The 22,285-nt window shown below is 36.4% G+C and overlaps 1 protein-coding gene across 1 annotated transcript in view; it reads left to right on the top strand.

The window, feature by feature from the left end:
* Nucleotides 1–19,399: 19,399 nt before the first annotated feature.
* The window catches only part of zfpm2 (zinc finger protein, FOG family member 2), a 198,905-nt gene continuing 196,019 nt past the window's right edge, over nucleotides 19,400–22,285 (top strand). The window contains exon 1 of the mRNA XM_015391689.1: nucleotides 19,400–19,728. Within this exon, the coding sequence (XP_015247175.1) occupies nucleotides 19,689–19,728 (40 nt within the window). The 5' untranslated portion in view covers nucleotides 19,400–19,688. The remainder of the gene's footprint in view (nucleotides 19,729–22,285) is intronic.

Genomic DNA, 22,285 nt, shown 5'->3' with positions numbered 1-22,285 from the left:
GGCGGGACGTAGTATGTAAGTTCCAAAGCAGCCTTCAGTCGGGTGCAGAAAGATAGCATGAGCAGGAGATTTGTGACGGAGCAGAGCATGAAACCCATCACTTGATGAGTGGAAATCCCTACTTTCTAATTAATAGAGGTACACAGGCCAGGAGGATAAGGAGGATCAGGGAAATGAAATCAGCAAAAAGATACCATCACTCATTTCTGAGGTCCATTGTCACACTTCAGAATCTGCTGTAATGAATCACTCAAGCATTCTGCAGATACATTTGAATGGTGGGGGAGACTCATTGTCCAGTGGAGAGCATTCGATAAGGATCTTTTCTCTTGCCTTTCCCTCTCCTTCGGCTTCTCCTTTTCCTCTTTTGTCAAAAAGCCTCCTGATCAAAAAGCAAAATCAAGGCTCGAGCAACAGGTATGCTGCCTGAAAGGCTGCCTTAATCTGCAAGTGAACTGGAAAGCTATCTCGGATTTAAGAATAAAGTGGTATGCTTCAAGAAGTTTCAGGGAATTTGTTTCCTGAGATCCACTCAAGGGTAAGACGAGGTAAGGTGAAAGTATAGGTTTCCTAAAAGCAGATCTAGTTCTTGTGAAGCACACGGCATAACCTGCCACTAATACTGAAAAAGAAAACAAGTCATTTTCCTAAAGCAAAACTTTTAGATTCACAAACAAAATTACTTCCACCAGGAAGAAATAAACAAGAGTCATTTTGGTTGCTCAGGACATTTAAAGGTGAGTGGTTATATTACATGGCTTTACAAAAAAGACCAAAAAGCAAGTTATATACGCCAATTTTCCCTCTTCATAGTTTTTAGATGCTCTATTTTTGATCCTAAATAGAATTCCAGCACCGTGCAAAATAAGCAGACATAAACAGACATGAAGCCATCTGCTGGCAATATTACAGAACTACCATAAAGAGACTATTAAATAGAGTCCAACTATTTTTATTTTATTCCCAACATTTATTGTTTGTTTATTGTCATTACGCTGCCACAAGTACAGAACAAAAAAAATTAACTCAGCATTTAACCCATCCCCTTGGGGAGCAGTGAACTGCCATGTGTGGCCCCCAGGGAGTAGTGTGGGGGTTAAGGGTCTTGCTCAGAAATCCAGGGTGGCAGTCCGTGGGAGTGGGGCTTAAACTCAGAACCTCAGGATTCCAAGGGCAATGCTCTAACCTCTAGTCCGCCGTTCATTAGCGTGAAGGGTCTTGCCTAAGGACCCACACTGGCAGCCCATTCCCCCCAATGTTTACTCACGCATCTATCAACTTAACAGCAACATCTGCAAGCAACAAGAAACAGCAAGTTCCAATGGCAATGATGTCAGCAGACCAAACCCAAAGACGTCCTGTCTGTGAGACGAACCATCTGCTGCAGAACTGTGATGCAGGCGAGCCAGACTTCCGTCATGCCGCTTTGGCTTCCAGCCTGGATGGGAGAGACTGCCTTCACGTGAAGTCCCTTGTAGTCTTTTAAAGTCAGTTCGCGAGCAAATTGAGCCTTCTTCTCCTGCGATTCAGAACCTCTCATTGCAGTGTACCCATTGCGATTCATGCTTCTTGTGAAGCAGACAAGAAAACAGTTGTGGCCGCCCTTGGTCGACCAGAACTGTTGAACACAGGACCACCCCTGCTGTGAGGAGCCAGCTCTGCAGTGCACCAATTAGGGTTCCTGGCATCGCTGTAAGTTAACAAATCAATTAAAGCCTATCAGATTCCCTTGTTGCGTGCATCAGACTGATTCAAATCTCCCGAGAGCTGACCCGGCTTTGGAAATGGAATGGTTTGTGGACTGGATTGGATCGGAAGCATGCTCAATTAAGGTGCTATAGCTTGGGTAATGCAGTTATTTAGTTTTTTGCATGTATTTAATTGAGATTCTTGATTTTAAAGCTGATGGTTCATATGAAAGATTTCTAAACGAATTCTGGTGTCAAGAAGTGTGCGTTTGAATGAAGGTGTGACTGTTATGCGCCTGAATTATCTTCTTTAGTTTTGTCTTCTCGTTCTGTTGTCCTAAAGTTAAAGTGCTAAAAGTGACTTGCTAGCATGATGAGGCCTTTTTGATGTCTCATTGGAGTCATGCTTTATGCATTTTACAACTCATTGTATGTCCCTGCATTATTAGCCCTACAACTTCCCTCATTGTATGATTGGAGTGGCAATTTTATGACCCATTGTGCTTCCCAGCACTGTTAACACACCTTCTTTGACCATATGGTAGAGAAAGCAATTTTGTGGTTTTATGACTCTTTGGCTGTTTCTGAAAGTCCACCCTAACACCTAAATCCGTCAATCACTTATCATGAACCGTGGACAGATGGACCCAACATTTAAGGAGAGACAGTCAGTAGGAAAGTTCAAAAAGTTTATTAAAATAAAACAAAAACTGAAGTGGAGCTGAGGCTCACGGACACTGCAGGAGGGGGGGCGGGGCACCGCCCAATCTCAGACACTCTAAGGGAGAAACACAGGTAAGTGACCACGATCATCTGACTGAAGATGATGTTCTCAGTGAGTCACTTTCCTGGTTTAGCAGTTCAGTCCATACCCCTTGAGAGGGGTGCAATCCAGCCAATGGGCTGACAGCTGACGCAGCTCGCGTCACCCAGAGTGTCCCCGGTGCTGCAGCTCCGGAGGAGTTGCAGGAAGCCAATCCTGATCAGGGATACAGATCAGGCAGGAACGGACAGAACAGGTTGCAAAACAGGCAGGAACAGAACAGGCGGCAGGATCCAGGCTTCCAGGCAATAACAGAGCTCCGGGACAGGTTCAGAGTCTGACATGGTCCGATAGCGTGACTAGGTGGTCATGCACAGGAGCAGACAGGATCAGGTGCAGCTGAGCAGGTTCAGTGGAAGAGGGTAGCCGAAACAGGACGTGGAACCAGAACTTGATGCAGGACCTTTAAAGTGGTCTCCTCCCTGGAGCCAGGCTTACTTGGATAAAAACTGAACCTCCCCACATATTGAGCCAAAAATCCAGAGGACTCCACGGGGGAGGAACAGTGGATGATCAGGAGACGAGACAAACACAAAAACCCTCTTTCCACTGGCCACCAGGATCCAGGACATGAACCATGAAATCAAAATATGAACGGACAGACTAACAGAAAAACAAGTAATGATCTGGCACTGAATGCTCAGGCTGAACTGAATATAAACCAGAGGAAACAGGTGAGAGGAATAAATTATAATTGAGGCAGGGAGGGAAAACGACATGTGAAAGGAATTACTAATTAAGGAGGAGCAAACAGGCCAAATCATGACATCACTATATAGAGCGGGAACTATATAGTGGACTTTCTAGTGAACTCAGTTAACTGACTGGAGCAGTTTGCTCATTAGTAGTAAAAAAAAAAAAAAAGTCTACAACAGTTACAGGAATCATTTGATTGCATTCAAGGTTGTGCAAAAAAATATTAAGTTAAGGGTATAATGATTTGTGTACAGGCCTGTTCTCCTTTTTTATATATCTGTTGGTTAAAGTGGTTAAATGAGCTGAAGAAGAAGGGTATATAGTATTCAACGATTGGCTGAGCTGAGGGCTTGGACCTGTGTCAATAGACTGGATCAGGGGCAAACAAAGAAGACAAGTAAGAGTTTTCCAGTTAAACTTACGACTGTTACTCATAACAGAAATTTTAAATTTGGATATAACATAATACCAAGCTGATCTGAAAGACTAAATACCAGTTATTTGATTTACATTCAATAGACATCTGTCTAAAGTCTTGTGTAGAATCTACTCAAACTAAATGCATTTTTCCCAAGAAACATGACACATGATCCCTCTCTAAATAAGTAAATTTGACTCAAATTATCAGTAAAACAGCTATTTTTGAGAAAAAAATATGTCTATATCTGGAAAAATGTACTTTTGTTTACCCTTCTGGGTTGATTGTCTTTCTCTGGACAACAGTGCCAAATTCTAAAACATTTGTCCAGATGAAGCTAAAGAAAATGTTCGGCCAGAGGTGACTTAATATCTTCCATTTAGCTTAAAGTCTCTTTTTCTTCAGAAATTAAAAGTCACACCAATTTAGAGTTGTGTGTCATCAGCGTAGCTAATGGCAAATTGTTGTGTTTCTGTTGTCTATCGAAAACTCCACTAAGATCTAAAAATATCAGTACTGAATATTTCTTAAATATATTAAATGCGCTATGAAGCATTTTCTGTAATATCAATAGATTTAAAACTAGACTGGAATGTTATGACTGCTCAGTAAGCACAGAGACATCAAGGCAACTACTTACTAGGAAAGAGTTGAATGAAAGTCCTTGTGCTTGTGAGAGTAATGAAAGCTGTTGAGTTTGAATTGACAAGAACATTACTATGGGTCAGCACTGGCACATGAAGTGAAATTGTCATTGTACAAAATCAAAAGTCAGTTAATAGGGTCCTTCCCCCACATTCCCAGTTCACATGTGTTTCGAGTAGATATTGAAGACCACTCTAAACCCATGATGTGTTCCTACTTTGTAGTTTGCACTAAAAATAATTACTGCTTAAAGAATATTATAAAATGTCCATTGATAAATAAGCTAGCTACACTTTGAAATGTGTACACCTGGATGTTATTTCTTTATAGTATTAGATGTTTCCAGAGGTTTCAAGTAATGAAGTACAAATACTTTGTTACTGTACTTAAGTACAGTTTTTAGGTATCTATACTTCACTCCATTACTTATTTTTTTCCCTACTTCTGATTTCTACTCATTACATTTTTACACAAGTATCTGTACTTTCTATTCCTTACATTTAAAAAAAAAACGTTACTCGTTACTCTTGGCTTCGGTTTAATGTTTATAAGTATTTATTTCACGTAATGTGCGCCATCCAATGCAGATCATTGGCTCCATCCACATCTAATGAAAACTAGTGTAATTGGAGGAGTCATATAACGCAAACACTCATTGGTTAGTTAAAGGAAATCATCAGAAGCAAGCAGGTGTTCTTCAAACTGCAAACGTGAATTATCTACGCCATGCTACATTGTTGGATTCAGAAAAAGATATTCGTATGTCTGAAAGGTAGGACACAGGAGAGATCGAATCGGGAGACGCAAACCAACAAAACCTCCCACATCTTTGGCCCTATCTCAAATAATTTCTTGAAATAGTCGAAAAATTGAGATTTCAATTCATATAGTGGCATCTGGCGTTTTTTTTTAAAGGTTACTTTATACTAGTTTTTGGAGCAAATACTTTTCCACTTTTACTTAAAGAGGTCAAGTTGATATTTTTAAACTGCAGTATCTATACTTCTACTTAAGTAACAAATGTGTGTACTTTTGACACCACTGGATGTTTCTATCGCTGACCTGGAGATAGTGGACACCCCATTATGCTACTGAGGTTTTAACTTAAACAATAAACATAAGTCATAACACTATGGCCCCTTACATAAAGGGTCGGAGCAGTTGATTAGGAGACTGAGAACTTTGCAATAATAAGAGTCCCTGGAGACATTTTATTCTCTTTGATGTCTCATCAGCCATCCTCCCTAGTGTAGTTTGGGGTGCTGCAGTTTATCTACAGCTAAGAAGAAACATATGTATATATACGTGCAGTTTTATTTAAAATACAAGCATGTAAACTATAAACCTTGCACATTCTGAATGTTTTCTGCATTCAGATTCAATAACATAAGCCCTCCAATGTGCCATACGCATAAGTTCATGCTCCTTTAAATTTGTGGCTTGCTTTTTATGCAACTGTAGATTCCCTCCTACTCATGAGGACCTGTTTCTGTTTAATGTCAACTTTTATCCCTTTGAGGCTGAAAACAACCTGTGAAAATTAACTACTTGTGATTTTCAGTCTACTTTCACCTCTGAGAACAGTACTTTTTGCTATATAGTTGTGGCTAGAAAACTTCGCAAGCATCTTCTGGCTAATAGCTGGTCTCCTCAAGAGTAGATACTGATTTCCTATTCAACAGCCATCTCTGTCTTCAATTGACAGTTTTGGACACAAAAGAAAGATTCTTGTTGTGGTGGCTGGCCAATAGAGGGCGCTAGGGCATCGCCCCACCAGCCCAATGGCCTTGATTAAGACCTTAAAAAAAAACAAGTTAAATTTAAATTATACATTTATATTTTATAATTTATATTTATAAAAATTATGTTGAACTATATTTATATAATTTTTTTAGATATGCAGATAAATATTTCATCTTTAATGACGAGTAAAGTGTAATTTAATTTTTTGTCGGATTGGTAATGTATTTCTTTGCCCATTGACTCTCATTAAAAGGTGTAAATGTGCAGTAGCTCCTCTGCAATAGTATAGGAGAGCTCTGGACAGCAACTCTCATCACAGTTGTTGTGTGGATGATTGACAGGCCGAGTTGCGGGACGGAAGCAAACTTACCAAGAGAAGCTGGAGGTGAAACGTTTGGACCTGATCAGCCAAACATCAAAATTAATCAGCAGGCCAGATGAAAGATGGAGACGGGAAACTCTGTCTTTTTCCAGGACCGGGTTTGGCTACAAGGCTTGGCTAACTGCATGTAGCGAGGCTAACGCTTTATTCTGCTGTCTTGACTGCCTGCCTCTTTTTTCAAACGTCATGATTTGATCCAGCATTGATAAAGAAAGCTAGGACTGATTTAGAACACTTTTTAGAGAAGGCAAAGAAGAATGAACAATCTGGGATTCACATGGAAAATTATATATTATAGTGTATAATTCTAGATGTTTGTTCATTTGCATAGTTGCTCTTAAATAAACACATTCTCAGAAAATAAATAGTTTAAAGCTGACTAATAGCTTCTCAATTATTAAACAAGTACATTATTTTTTCAGGTTTGTGACACATTATGGAAACATGCAAAACACAGTTTTGCCTTGACAAAGCCTCAGAAGGGCAAGATTTATGTACGAAAAGTAAACCTGTATATGCAATTATGTATTATTTTTATTTGTTACGTTTGATTGTTTTTTGGTATACGTCTATTTTGAATTTATATCCAGCCCTGGAGAAAACTCCACCAGCCGCCACTGGATTCTTGATAATAGCCGCAAACTGAATATAAATGTAAATGTCTGTTTTCAGCCATAAACAAGATTTTATTCAACCTTCCTTTCCTCGATATTAACAGTGCTAACTTAGCTCATTAGAGGTTTAGAATTTAACATTAAAACATTTTCAACATTTTGCTACTGCTCTCAGAACACATTCATTTATGTGTCGAACTAACGATGACTTCATTTAACCACTTTTTAACTGTTCAAGTGAAAAGTGGTTAGCCTAAATATGCTTTGCTAACATTACTAGCTACAATTACAAAGAAAACAAAGTTGTCCTAAGAGACGGGGTCTCCTGAAAAGTAGCCAATCACAGTCCTGAGTCTACTTTCTTAGGTTTGTTCCTGCCTCAAAGGGAAAAAAGTTTACCTGAGTTACAAAAACAGGTCCACAAATGAGCAGGAGAGAATCTACAGGCAAATAAAAGCAAGACATGAGAACAGAGAAGAAGCAGGAACTCATACTTGGGACATATTGGGGACCTCATTGTCAGGGTTTGGTCGTGGTTTGTTGACCCAAATGCAGAGGCAGGGAGGCAGAGGTTATTTTCTTGTGGATTTAATGATTAGTTAACTGAGAACAGAGGCAAGTGATCCAAAAATCCAAATATGAAAACAAAGTCCAAAAACAAATAGGAAACCAGGAATTCAAAATCCAAAAGTGAAAACAAGGTCCAAACTAACAGGAAACCAGGAGTCCAAAAATCCAAAAATGAAAACAAGAAAACAAGTCAAGACGCACCAGAAACCATGGAGACATCAGGGGGATTGCTATCACAAGGACGAAGGCTCAGAGAGATGAGTGGGAGGAAGTTTGACGAGGAACCAGCCAAGAACAGCTGAACAGAGAGAGTATTTAAAGAAGACTGAGACAAAGAGAGGAATGACGAGCAGATTGGGAGCAGGTGTGCACAGAGCAAAACAGAAAAGGAGCTAGGGAAAAAGGAGAACACAAGAGGGCAGCAGAGGGCAACGAATAAAAACCTAGAAAACTGAAAATAACCAGAAAACACAACAAAATAAGAATTAAACCACTAGACTATAAAACATGGAGCAAAGTAAAACTGAATACTCAAAAGAAAAACATAACAGAGCTAATACTGAAACAGCAACTAAGAATTAACCAGAGAACACAACAAAATAAAAATTAAACCACTAAAACTAGAAAACAAGGAGCAAAGCAAAACTGGATACTCAAAAGAAAACATAACAGAACCAAGACTGAGACAGTAACTGAGAAAAAAACCAAAGAACAAAAGAAAATAAGAATTTAACCAAAAAAAAACTAGAAAACAAGGAGCAAAGCAAAACCGAACATCCAAAAGAACAATATAACAGAACCAGAACTCTAACACTCATGCTATTAAATTTAAACACAGAAAACATTCCAAATCATGGAGTAGTTTACATACACATGTTTAAAATTAAACTCCTTGTATGAGCATATTTTATTCATTTTGGCATTCATTTTTTGGCATAACCCTGACTTTATAGAAACAGTTGGATAAGCTCATCAGGAAGACCAGCTCTGTCCTAAGATGCCCCTTTGACCCGGTAAAAGGGCATGAGACTCTGGGAAAAATAACATTACTGTTAGGCAGTGTCTCCTTTTCAATGCAAGAAGCTGTTGCAGAGTTGGAGAGGTTCTTCAGCGACATATGCTGCATTATAAAAGGAGTTCTACCACAGGTCAAATCTAAATGTATTGCTGAAAATTATTGGAGAACTACGCTGTGTTTATATTTCTCCTGTTTATTTCACTGTCTTTTTGAATTCTTATAAATACTCTGTTCTTACTGATAGTGTTTTTTTTAATATATCAGCTATTAATCTTCTTATTTCACAAGTTGACCTTTACTGCACAATCTCGTCCTTGATTTTCTTGTTATATTATTTACCCTTGTGTCCAAGTGCATATACTTCCATTTGCTTTTGACTTACTTTTGGGACTCTTGAATATCCCCACTGAGCGACACTACAGGTCTTTCTGGTCTATTTTCTATTATTCATATTATTCTTCTGCACCAGTTTTGTTTCACAGACACTGATTTTGAGGTGAAATAAGCATCACAGAACATGCAAAATCCATCATTGGATTACACAGTACATAAGATGGGAATGTTATACAGAGGAAGCTCTGCCATTAGCTTTTATTTCATCTTTGCTGTTCAGCTGAGTATTAGCTGTGAATTGCTTCTCAAGAAAAAGACATCAACAAAGAAATTGCACCCTCTTGAATTTTTTTTATTTTAAATCACAAACTTATAACTGATAATGATTATGATATTAAAGCTGATTCATCTGCAGCAGAAGATCTATAGCAGTAAACTGAGTCACAAAAAGACTGTGCATAAAAAAGAAGGCTTTAAAAACCTTGTCTGTTTGCAGCTACTGTAAAACATTACCGGTTTAATCTGCTTCCCCTGTAAGGAATACGAGAAACGCAAGCCTAAGCTCTGAACATATTAGCTGCTCTTCACAAAGCTGGCAGGCTGTGCACAGCTCCTCGACATTTGAAAACACATAACTGCGATGGGGAAATCTGAAAGCAACATGAGAACAGAAATAAAATGCTGCAAATACATTTCTGTATCCTGCCTTTAGTCCTTGCTGTTTGTGTATCCATAATGCACCAAGAGAATGTTACATGTCGTTATGCAGAATCCAGTGTATCTTCTGTTAAGTCTTTGTTTTTGTTTGCTTTCCATACATTTGAGTTCTTTAATTCAACCCAGGGGAGCAGAGACCACGAAGAAGAGGAAGAATATCTTTAAACTTCCCTTTTCTTCCATATATTTCTTTTACTTTCACCCTTATATCTCACCGCAATTATTTAATGTACTGTACACCCACTCACAGTCTGCATATGAGATATGAATATAATTGTATGTTACTTTTTAATTACAGGAAAAATCTAACTTGTAAGATGATGGGCTGGAAGGTACCACTGCATTGTTATTTTTTTTTTTCATCCTCTTTTTCTGATTATGTGAGCTGGGCTCCTTTGCTAAGCGATGATAAGCAGAATTTCCATGTTCTCTGCATAATTAATCCATCTTTGCCTCTCTTCATGCCAACTCTGCCGTTATCGCGGGCACATGCCTGAATAGCAAAAGAATCCTCTCTTCAATTGGAACTTATTGATATTCCGAAAAAAAGAAGAAAAAAAAAGAAAAACTGGAAATCCTCAAATTTAAGCCACAGATTGTTAAATGGATTAATTTCGCGGCAATCGCAGGCATCTAACGCGGGGAGACAGGCAAAGCAAATTGAAAGTGTCTCCTGTTTGTGGAGTTTTAGTCCCAAATGATAGGGCTTATTGGCATGTTTTTTCCCCTCTTCATAGTCAGAAATTACCATTTATTTGCATGCCATAAAATACTTTTATATGGTTGAAAATTCAGAGGAATTTCTTTCAATGCCTGTCGTTGGCTTCATGATAACAACTTCAGCTCCCCACATCTGGACGCTTTTGATACTGGCTGAAAGGAATGTCTGAATATTTAATATTTTTATCTGCTCTCATCGATGGTTTCACCATTAAGGATGGCTCTGCTGTTTGCATGGAGCCTGGCAGATGTAGATTTATTTTTCTGAGCTGTCTACGGCCTGCCTTTCTGTGAATATATTGAAGCATTTTTCCATTTTGCTGTGCACTGATGCCTCTGCATATGTAATAAACCAGCAGACACACTTATAAAATACATCAACAGACTGTATTATAATACTGCATTCAGATGTGGCTCCTCAGTCACTTGTGCACATACAGGGAAATAGGTTGGAAAAAAAATCCACTACATGCATCAAATATAATTTACTTGACCTCATAAAAATGAATAACATTAAATCACAAGATGTCAAAACACTGTTTGTGTGTGAATCAATATAAATCTAATGTGGGCACTTTTCTCTGCAACAGCAGAGAAAGAAGGACATGATCAGAGCAGGAGAGCTGTCTTTTAGGATGTAACACACATCTAACTGATGTTTTCAATATGAATGTAAACATATTCCACCTATTCATTCAGTTAGGTACATTTTGATTTGCACAGCTTGGAAGTGTGCTTTCCCTCTTAGCAAAACGAGTCGGACACGTTTTAAAATAAATACAAGGCTTTAAGTGTGAACTGTACGATTTGGAAGAAAAAAAGGTACAACTTTAGACTCTTGAAGAAGAATCTGTTATGGATTGGGTATATACAGCCTTCAAACTATTTTTAAAATAACAAGAATTGGTAATAAATAATATTTTATTTATTTAATTCAGTGTTGGTTTCTACAAAAACAGCCTAATTTTAGAGTTTGTTTAATACTTTAATAAAAATTTAAAAATTAATAATTCTGTTGTTACCCATTAAAATGAAATAACTGATAATAACTGATCATTTAATCAACATTTTGTTTACATAAAAATGTTGTCAGATTCTACCTAAATATAAAGCTTAAAAATAGGCATGCTAACATTTACAGTAGAACTATTATTAAAAACAGATATAAGTTATCCACTTTTAGCTAGTTTAGCGAGAGCGCTAATACTAAAGTCAAACCAGCTAGCATGATAAGCTAAAGTCAAACCAGCTAGCATGATAAGCAAGGCATGATGATCTGTAGATGTCATTAAAAAAAATCTTTACATAAAAGCTTTTAAATAAATATAAGGCTATAAGTGTAAACTGTATGATTGGAAGAAAATAAAGGTACAACTTTGGACTCTTAAAGAATAATCTGTTATGGATTGGGTATATACAGCCTTCAAACTGTTTTTAAAATTAGAAGAATTGGTAATAAATAATTTTAATTTTTTAATTTAGTGTCAATGTCTACAAAAACAAAAACAACATCATTTTAGAGTTTGTTTAATACTTTAATAAAAAAAACAGAAATAATTCTGAAAACTGAAAGTTTTTTACTATTAAAATTAAATAACTGATTATTTAATCAACATATTTGTTTCTATTGTTTATATAAAATGTTTGTCAGATTTTACCTAAATACAAAAAATAAAAATAGACATTCTAACATTTACGTAGAACTATTAAAAACAGATATGTTGTCCACTTTTAGCTAGTTAAGCGAGAGCGCTAATGCTAAAGCCAAACCAGCTAGCATGATGACCGACGCGTTGATCACAATGAGCTGTAGACTTCATTTAAAAAAAGGCTTTAAATAAAAGCTTTTTACTGATTATTTTATAAAAATAAATATAAAAAACGTATTTTAAAATGTTTAAAATTGAATATCAAATCATTTGAAAAGAACTACTTCACTAATTTAATTTAGGGATAATATTTTGAACAGTTTTTTAATTCAAACAGCTTATTTCTTACATTTTAGCTATTAAAATTACATTACTTCCCTCAAAAATATTTTCAATTTCTACTAAAATAAAATATTTGCAAGCTTTTTTGTTAATTTATTTATGGCCTTGAATAAAATATGTTTCCTCTTTAAGAAAATGTCAAAATGTATTCCCTTTTTTAGGGGTGCTTCTGATATAAAATGTGCTGTTTGTATTCAGTTTTTAAAATATATTTTCTAGCTATAGTTTAATAAGAAAAAAAAGAATCACAATAATTGATTCTAGTTATTGGTTGCTTTTAAGAGATATCTGTTTCTAAACACCTTTTTTTTATTATAGGTTTCGTGTCATTGATTTATTAGGTTATTGCTATTATATCATTGTAAACAGAAATATTAATTTAATGTGCAGCTTTACTGTAAATTTTATGCAACCCTTAAACAGAATACATAATTTTTCATCTTAATAAATATAGGTTAAATGTTCATTTTTACATACAGTACGAACCCCTGCGAGCTCATAACACACACAGTATTTGCAGGTATTGTTCCCTCATTCATTCATTCATTCATTCATTCATTCATTCATTCATTCATTCATTCATGCATTCATTCATTCATTCATGCATTCATCAGTTTATTATTCATTCATTCCACAGGCTTTAGTCCTTCACATTTACTGTCAGCTCCGTTTTTTTTCCATCTCAGCATGCACCAACCCTAACATTTCTCGAAATGAACCTCCTTGAAACTATGACGGATATTTGGGATTTTAATCCACAAAAAGCTTGCCGGTTTATCCTCTGGGGGTGTAACAATCTCCGCTTCTGACCACCTAAAAAAAAAAAAAAAAAGGGGGAAGACTTAGATTAGCTGTAAGAATGAGCAGCCCTATAGTTTTCCCTCCTCTTCCTCCTCCCTTCTTTTCCTCCTCCTCTCAAAAACAGCTTTTATTTACAGATTTACACACTCCCATTGGGAGGAGCATAGTTTGTTCATCCACCCTCTTTCGGTATCTTTATCATTTTTCCTGGACTTTTATTTTTTTTGGTGTAAACTTAAGATGCTTTTTTGGGTTGTGTGGCATTTTTGATAGCTGTGTTTTTTTTATTTTAAGCTTCCTGTTAAATGTGAAGGATGAGAAGAAGATGGAAAGTGGCACAGAGAGAGCAAAGCGTCCCTGGAAAGAGCTGGCGCTGAGGCCCTCCAGGGCTGCGGGTGGGTTTGGCAGCCCGGCCAGCGGAGTGGGCACTTTCTCAGACATCTGTTTGCTCACTGCTGCTGGAGATGCTGGCTGGCTTAATGGGAGATATGGGGGGGGGGCTGAAGAGGTACAGTCCCAGACACAGGAGACTTTCTCCAATCGAATAATAAAAACTCATTTTAGTTGTTATAGACAAATGGTTAAATAAAAAGCATTGTTCTCTCAATTAAAGGTTTATTTCAAACGGCTCTGCTTTAATTGTTCAGGTATACCTGCTGAAAGATGGTGCTGCTTCCTGAATAAAGAGCAACAGTTGGAATATGTGATGAAACATGTTTCTACATGAGCTATTTTTTCATAAATTTCATTTTATTATTATCGCTAGTAAAAAGAGTTATATAGGCTGGGTACCACCCAAAGCCTTTCTCCAACACTCCCCCCTTATACCACTCTCCACATCACACTCACTCCCACTTTACTTCCTCACAAGACAAACCAATCCCCAACAGCCAGAGGGTGACATCGCAGCAGGCAAACTTCCACCACTGATGTCCCAGTTGAGCTGCTGAGGCTGCTTTTTAAGGAAGCTGCCGCTGTCCACGCCATGGCTGTCACTTCCAAGAGCCACCGGACATGTGTGATCCCTTAAAGAAATCAACCTTGTAATTTGTCACAGCAGAACCCCCCTGTGATATTACTCAGTCAGCGCAGCAGCTCAACCCAAACATAATAAAGAGGAGGGCTGAGGCTGGGTTTTGAGAAACATACTGATGGAGGGTGGTTGTAAAATTAAACCAGTAGAGGAAAAGGGAAGGCTCTGTTTCATTTGGGTGTTTTTTAAAGTTATTTGTATCTTTTCAAATTTGTTTTTCATTTAAAAAAACTTATTCTGTGCCTCCTTTAATTTGATTGTGTCTCTATGTTTTATATAATAAATATAAACCAAAAAAAGATATATATATCCAAAATTGTCATATATATATGTATACACACACACACACATACATATATATTTATATATATAGATATGGATATATATGTAGCTTAACCCTTTTGACCTTTTTATGCTGATTATCTAATTTTTTTATATGATTAAATTACTGATTTTGAGTAACTTTATGATTTTCATTTAATTTTAAATGTATGGAGTCATTTATTTTGCAATAAAAAGAATGATAATGTTCCTTGTTTGCTTTTGTACAAATGTATTTGTGTTGTTATTACATATATTACATATATTTTTTTATTGTAACAGTTCAGCATCTTTATTGTGTGAATGACAAATGTGAGTGAAAAATTCCTATTAGACTGAAAGATAGTTAAATAAGTGTTTGAACTTTTGCAGCATTTTTTGAAAAGGCATAAATCTTGAATTATAAAGGCATCTAAACCATATTTATAGGCTTTAAATGCTTGAATCAGATGCATAAAACTTTTTCAGTAATGCAATGTTTTTACAGTAATTTCTGATCATTATGTCCAAGAAGGAATCAGGATGACATTAAACAGTAAATTCATTTAAAACATTGTTCTTAAGCGTGAAAAATAAATAAACCCCCAGACAGCTCCATCATCATCGTGACTGCCCTGACACTGAACGCTGCTGCCCAAATGTGACCTGGCAGTTCTAATCAAAAGATTTAGTACATTAAATCAACCTTTCCCTCTTATAATCAGATTATATGAGAGCACTGCGCAGCATCTCCGCAGTCATACTGTATACCCTAACCTTTTAATGTGACCAACCTTGTGTCAGTGATTTCCCCTGCGATGGAATCAGTATCATGTTAATTATCACAACCATCTGGTCTCAGCAGTGAAGAAAATATAAAAAAATAAAAGCTTTCTGTTCCTCTCGCAGATTTGTAGCTGCCAATCAAAGTCGGCTTCAAACGAGCCACTGGGGCTCAGGAACAGCACAGGAGAACCACCCTCCAGTCTCAGAGGATTTAGGAGTGGCGTTAAATTAATCTGGAGCTGGCAATTTGACTCCACTCTCTCCCCATGTTGTTGCTCTCGCCACAAATCATTATTGATTTTGGTGCAGGGTGCCTTAATATACCCAAGATAGGCTATTTATGTGCATTTAACATGGTCATTTTAGCGCCTGCGTGTTTTTATTGCAGGAATGTTTGTGGGGGTCAAAAATAAATCAGTGGAAATATTAAAATGTTTTCATGTTTTTAAAATATTGTCGGCTGAAGCAAATATTTGTTTTTGACTCTGTTCCGTGACATCAGCATCACTGGATCACAATTAAAGCTACATGTGAGAAAAACATAGAAAAGAGGGCAAATATAAATATACATATATTTACATGTTTAGTCTAAACAGGGGAGTCTTTGCGATGGATGTCAAGCCCCATCTGAAGGTGAGCCGCCGCTGACCCTTGTGTCACATAAATTATTCTGCAGTTTCAGACTCCATCCTAAAGTTGTGGAATTGGGTTACGAGATAATTTCACAGGCCACTTGCTTGTCTTCCTTGGCAGTCCAACTGGCTAATTGAAGAGAGTGATTTCCAGTTTGGGCAGCTATTCAGAACATGGCAGTCAAAATCTGAACCATTCAAAGACTCTTCTTTTCTCAGTCTCTCTCTCGCTTTTTTTTTTTTTAACTAAATATTTCAAAATGTTTTCCTTTTGCACAGAGACTAATTAAAAACACTCTGATTTTGACTGATTCTTTATCAAATCAAACTTAAAAAGAGAACATTTTATTCCTCCAGATGTTAAAAACCTTTTTATTATAGTTAAAACTGGTGAAATTATCTGATTGTTTATTCTTAATCTGATAAATTACTTAATTTACTCTAAAGGAATAGTTCAATTTAATCCCTTACTTATCTTTTCACTTACATAAATGAATTAGAACCTTAGCACCCTTATCAACTCATAAATTATATAATAGCAACACTGGAAAAATGATCTAGAAATAAGTAAAAGTTTTCTTAAATTAAGTGTATTTACCCTTAATCTGAGCAGGTAAATGAGATACTTTGCCAATGGAATTAGTATTTTTACACTTAAAATAAGATAACTAGATAAAAAGCACTTGAAATGAGAGAATGCACTTATTTTAAGTGTAAATTGTCTTGTTCCATTGGTAAAATGTCTCTTTGACCTCCTCAATCCAAGAACAAATGCACTTATTTTAAGGTAAAAATGACTTGTCTAGGTTTCCATTTTTTCCAGTGAAATAATAAATAGTTATCAATCCAGAATCATCTTTTTCATACTCGTTTAGAAACTTTAAGCTGAGGTCGACCAAAACCAAATTAGCTGAACAATAAAAGGATACAGTTTCCCAGATCCAGTCATCAGTGACTATAAAGTAGTTTTATTGAGGTTTTATGGATTCAGAGGATCCATAAAATGACTCTGCTGGATCCTCCTTGGCGACAGAATCATGAGCAGCTTCACTGTTTCTTTCATGTAGTCATCTGTTTAAAGAGGAATGACTATTAGTTTATTGTTGAGAGATACAGTAAGTACGTAGACATCACTCGAATTTTAGTATTCTTTTTAAAGCTATTCTACATATATGATGTGTAACTCTATACTAGTTTTCAAGAAGACTTTAAAATCTAAAATTATAAAAGGTTGTAATGAAATTTTACTGAGTTTAATTTTTCAGTTTAGGTTATGTTTTTTTTTGTAATTATCAATTAGTACCAATGTTTGATTGTGGATTATTGTAATGATGGTACAGGAAAGGCAAAGATAAGCATTGGACCTTCAGTCTATTCCATTTTCGGTTGGTGTCTGATGGATTCTTTTGTAAAAGATATTATTTTATTTTTTGTTTTTAAAGCGAAATAAAGTAATCATTCATTCATTCATATTTCCTGATTGTTTGACAGTTGCTGACCTGGTAAAACTAATTTAGAGATTAAATCTATTCTCCAACACTGAAACTGTCTCAAATATAAGTAAACTTACTGGATCTCTGAAATGTTCTACAGAAAATCTATTAGTAAAGCAATCAATGTTATTTTTTTTTTTTTACAATAAAGCATTTTTGCACACTGACTGTTATATTTAATTCTATATAATTATTATATATAATTATATTTGCCCATATTTGTCATTAACATGCCCTCAATTTTTTTTATATAGAGCAGCAAACCTAAATAATTCAAACTCTGTTTCATTTTTTTCCTCAATGTTTTATTGATTTTTTTCCTCATAGTTACCATATAAAACTGCTCCAGATTTATTGTTTATCAAACAAATATGGCAGGAAACAAGTTTCCACTTCTTTTTATGGCACATGAACAGTTTGAATACTTTTTTTTTTGTTGTTGTTTTACAAGTAAAGTCACTGTATTGAAATCACTCTATTAAAGTTTCTATACATTTAGGGTCATTTATGTTACAGTTAGTGGTTTACACAGCGTTTAATCTACTCTCAGCATTTCTATGTAGTTTATTCTGTCTGATGGATTCAGCATTAAATCATTAAATGAGGAGCTTGTTAAATTTTATGTGTCCTAGATAAAGTACATACAATTTTGTAACTTTTTTCCTTTAAAGAGGGAAAAAAGTGTGTTTTGTTTGTGTTACCCTGCTCTCCACCCACATCCCAAAATAAAACAAACAAACAAGGAAAAACAAAACAATAATAGACTAACTATTAATTAATACCAGACCTGTGAAAGTGACTACAGATCACAAGAAGTTCACGACGCCGCGGCTACGGTGCCCGGTGAGGAACAAACCTTATCTTCAAACAAAAGCATGAAACGCTTTATGGCACATGATCAGTTTAAATAGTTTTTTTGTTTTTGTACAAATAAAGTCACTCTATTTGTTAAAGTTTCTTTACATTAAGGGTCATTTATGTTACAGTTAGTTTTTTACACAGTGTTTAATCTGCTCTCAGCATTTCTATGTAGTTTGATCTATCTTATGAATTCAGCATAATTGAATAAAGCTGGAGTTTGATTTCGTTCACACTGTATTTTATTAAAGTTTTTTGTTTTTTGGCTATAACCTAAGTTTTGTTTGGTGTAAAATACAGATGCTCTTTTCTATATCAGTTTAACATTACATAGAAAGTATTAGATAATTGTTGCTATTGATGCACTGTTTAACAATAATCAGTCTGCAGCTATCTTTAGGGTAGATGTGGATTATAATTCAGCTGTGATGGACTCAAAGATGCTTTAGTGAGCTGCAGGCAGCACTAAACTCCTCCTGCTGTGTTTCAGTGCTGCAGACATTGATTGGTCAGAGATATGAATGAGTCATGGGCTGTTTTTACCTAAAAAGCTGCAGTAAAGGGGTCGATTTAAAATAAACTGACTGCTCAGTTCAGTATCATGATAAATATAAACCATTTTTAAATCAACATTAAAGTTAAGAAAAAATGTGTTTCCCTCAAAGAGGATTTTTTTTAAAGAATTAACATTTTATTTACACCATTCAAACAATAGATAAATTATTGATGTAAATCAAAGTTAGTTAAAAATGACTATTAAGGTAAAAAAAAAAAAAAAAGTTTCAGCTAAAAAAAGGAGCTTGTTAAAATTTTATTTGTCCCATATAAAGTACATTAAATTTTGTCACTTTTTTCCTTTAAAGAGGAAAGTGTGTTTTGTTTGTGTTACCCTGCGCTCCACCCACATCCCAAAATAAAACAAACAAGGAAAAACAAAACAATAACGGACTGACTGAGGGTTATTAATTAATACCAGACGTGTGAAAGTGACTGCAGATCACAAGAAGTTCACGACGGTTACGGTGCCCGGCGAGGAACAAACCTTATCTTCAAACAAAAGCGCGAAACGCTTTCACCTCCCCAGTCAGTGCGCGCGGATCCCGGAGAAGCGCAGGAGAGGAAAAAAAAGGGGGAAGAGCGAGGCAGAGAGAGACTAGGAGAGAGAGAGAGGAGGGAGGGAGTGTGTGAGGGAGTCAGAGCTGGAGCCAGAGAGACCAGAAAGATAAAGGAAAACACAGACGGAACGATAGACTTGTGCGTTTTTAAAAAAGTGCTGCTGCCTCCTTCTTCTTTAGCTTCAGTTTCCAGTAGATAAGAAAAGAAAAAAAGAAAACCACCTTCCAAAATCCGACTGCTTGGATGAAGCTGAACCTATCGATCTGTCAGTATCAGTACACCTGGATTCAGTGAGCAGCCGCGCAGCAGGCATGTCCCGAAGGAAGCAGAGCAACCCCCGGCAGATCAAACGTAAGTTCATTTTTACTCTTCATTTTTTTCCCTTATTAGAAAACGTATCTCCAGCATTGTTGAACTTTGCAAAAAGAAAAAATAGAAAAAACGCTGTAATTAAGCTGATCAACTATGGGCGCGCGCCGCTGCGTCCTGTCCGTCACGCGCTCCGCTCATCCTCAGCGACACAATTATGGATTTATTACTAATTAATAAACAGTCAGAGTGAAACCCCGGCTGTAAACTTTCTGAAAAGTTGCAAGAAACCTGCCTTATTTTCGCGTTGCTTTATAGAAGCGTTAATCCAAAAACTGCACCAGAGTGCATCACTCTGAGTTCTGGAAAGCGCTTTAATTGGCACTAAATCCACATTATAGGCCAGAAATGATAAGGCAGCATGTAAGAATAACTTTAAAAAAGACAATTTCGCTATAAAGTGAGAATTGTTGCAGCACAGACTCACATCGACTGCACACACTCCATCATAATTTACAGTTTTCACTTTTTTCCACCGTGCACACCGTCTGGCAGGTGTGTGTCTGTGTGCATGAATGCATGCCCATGCAAAAGAAACGCTTTTTGGACAGTTTATAAACTAGCATTTGCAGCATATTTTAAACATGCATAAAGCCTACTGTAAAATAGCCCAGCTAGAGATAACACACACTTTTGAAACTCTTTGTAAAAATGAATAAAAAAAATGGGACAAAACTCACAATATGATTTTATTTATGATATTTGCTTAATGGTGTGTTCACATTTGCAAAACAAGTTTGATGCTTTTTGAAATACAGCTTTGAAGCAACTTTTAAGGTTTTGAGTGAGTATTGGTTTTGTAAACACACTGGTTTAGCTGTCAAATGTGTGTGTGTGTGTGTGTGACAGTTATATGCAGGTTCTGAAAGAGGATAAAAAGCAGATAGTGTGTTGTTTCTAATGCTAGGGGTGCACTGTTGATCTATTAAGTCATTTATTTTGATTAATAATAAGAGGTAATAATTGATGCACACATGTAGTGTGTGTTTGTGTTTGCAGGGATGAGGGGACGTGCCTGTTGATGAAGAGAGTTTGTGTGTATTTCATTTGCAACGTTTATATTTTATGTTTTTGGTTACTGAAAGAGATTATTTTAAAATGTACTTTTTTGTTTTATATTTTGGGATTTTAGTTTTTATCCCTAAAAAAAAAAAAAAAGTTGTTAATTGCTAATTTTGTTAGTTTTTACAATTTTTTTAAATGTATTTTTCTTTTTCTTTTCCTTATATATTTTACAATTATATGCAGCAAAAGCTAAGAGAAAACGTCCGTAGTTATATTGACGGTCTCCCTGAAATAAAACCATCTGTGACGTGATAGGCCTTCACGTCTTTAAACCAATCCTGTTGGTGTCTTCAATTTTTTTATTTATTTAATTTGCTCTTGTGTCGTGAAAGGGAATCTAATGCTGTTCTGCTTTCGTCACTTTTGACCCAACCTTTGTGTGGGTTAGCATGTCACGTGTAAGATCTTGTATGTGTCTACATATATATATAAGCAGAAAAGGTCATGTGGAGCCTAGATCCTTGTTTCCATCCCAGGAACCCCCCCTCCAAAAAAAAGAAAAGGAAAGCAGAGCAGGCAATACATAGAGAGTCAGCACAGACAGTCATTCTAAAGGACAAAAAGGTTGTCGGGCGCAGTCCTCACCACCCCCCCCTTTTTTTCTCCCACCCTCCTGCATACATTGGGCCGTTATCTAAAATTGTGATTTATGCAGTATTTTAATATTTTGCTTATTCTTTCCCCTTGGGTGCTCTCGGAGCGGCGATAAAAAGGCGATGCTGAAAGAGCACCATTAATTTGCTCCGATGACTGAGGAGATAAGGCCAGATAATGGGGAAGATAAGCAGAGAAGATATACCATCAGAAACCCGATTATTACCATTAAAATTCCAGCCCAGCAATCTGCAGCTGGCTGATAATTCCTTCTCCGTTTCCACCACTTTGGATGATAAGGCAAAAAATAGTCACTCAGAGCTCCTTGATTAGACTGCCTGGATATCCCGATAATACAGTGATAAATTATGTATTTTCCTCCTTGTTTTTTTTCCTCTCTCTGAAATGTTTCATCTGATTATATATATATATATATATATATATATATATATATATATATATATATATATATATATATATGGTTGCTCTTCCCCTGTTGTTTTTCACATAGAGAAAGAAAGAAAATCCCATTCACTTTTATTGTAATAAGAGTTTGATAGAAAGAGGAGATAGTGGTGGAGGTGTTTTGTGTGGGAGCACATATCAATGTTATCAGCTCATCTCCCCGGGCCAGCTGCTGGCTGCTGTTGTTTTTAGCCTTATCACCCTGTGCCAATATGCCAATAAATTGCCCAGATTGTTAGTCATTTCAAACGTTAGGGTTTGGGGGTCGGCGGGTGGGTGGGTTGGAACAGAGGTGTGGGGGGGCGAGGATTCAGGAGAAAATTGACAGATGTGATGAAAATATCGCTGATGCTCGGGCAGAGTGCGATTAGCTGATGTAATATGATGGGCGAATTCCTTCAAGCGCCCTCAATCT

This window comes from Cyprinodon variegatus, unplaced genomic scaffold, assembly GCF_000732505.1.
Source record: "Cyprinodon variegatus isolate N-32 unplaced genomic scaffold, C_variegatus-1.0 Scaffold556, whole genome shotgun sequence".
Lineage (NCBI taxonomy): Eukaryota > Metazoa > Chordata > Actinopteri > Cyprinodontiformes > Cyprinodontidae > Cyprinodon > Cyprinodon variegatus.
This window is presented reverse-complemented; position numbering and strand designations above follow the sequence as displayed.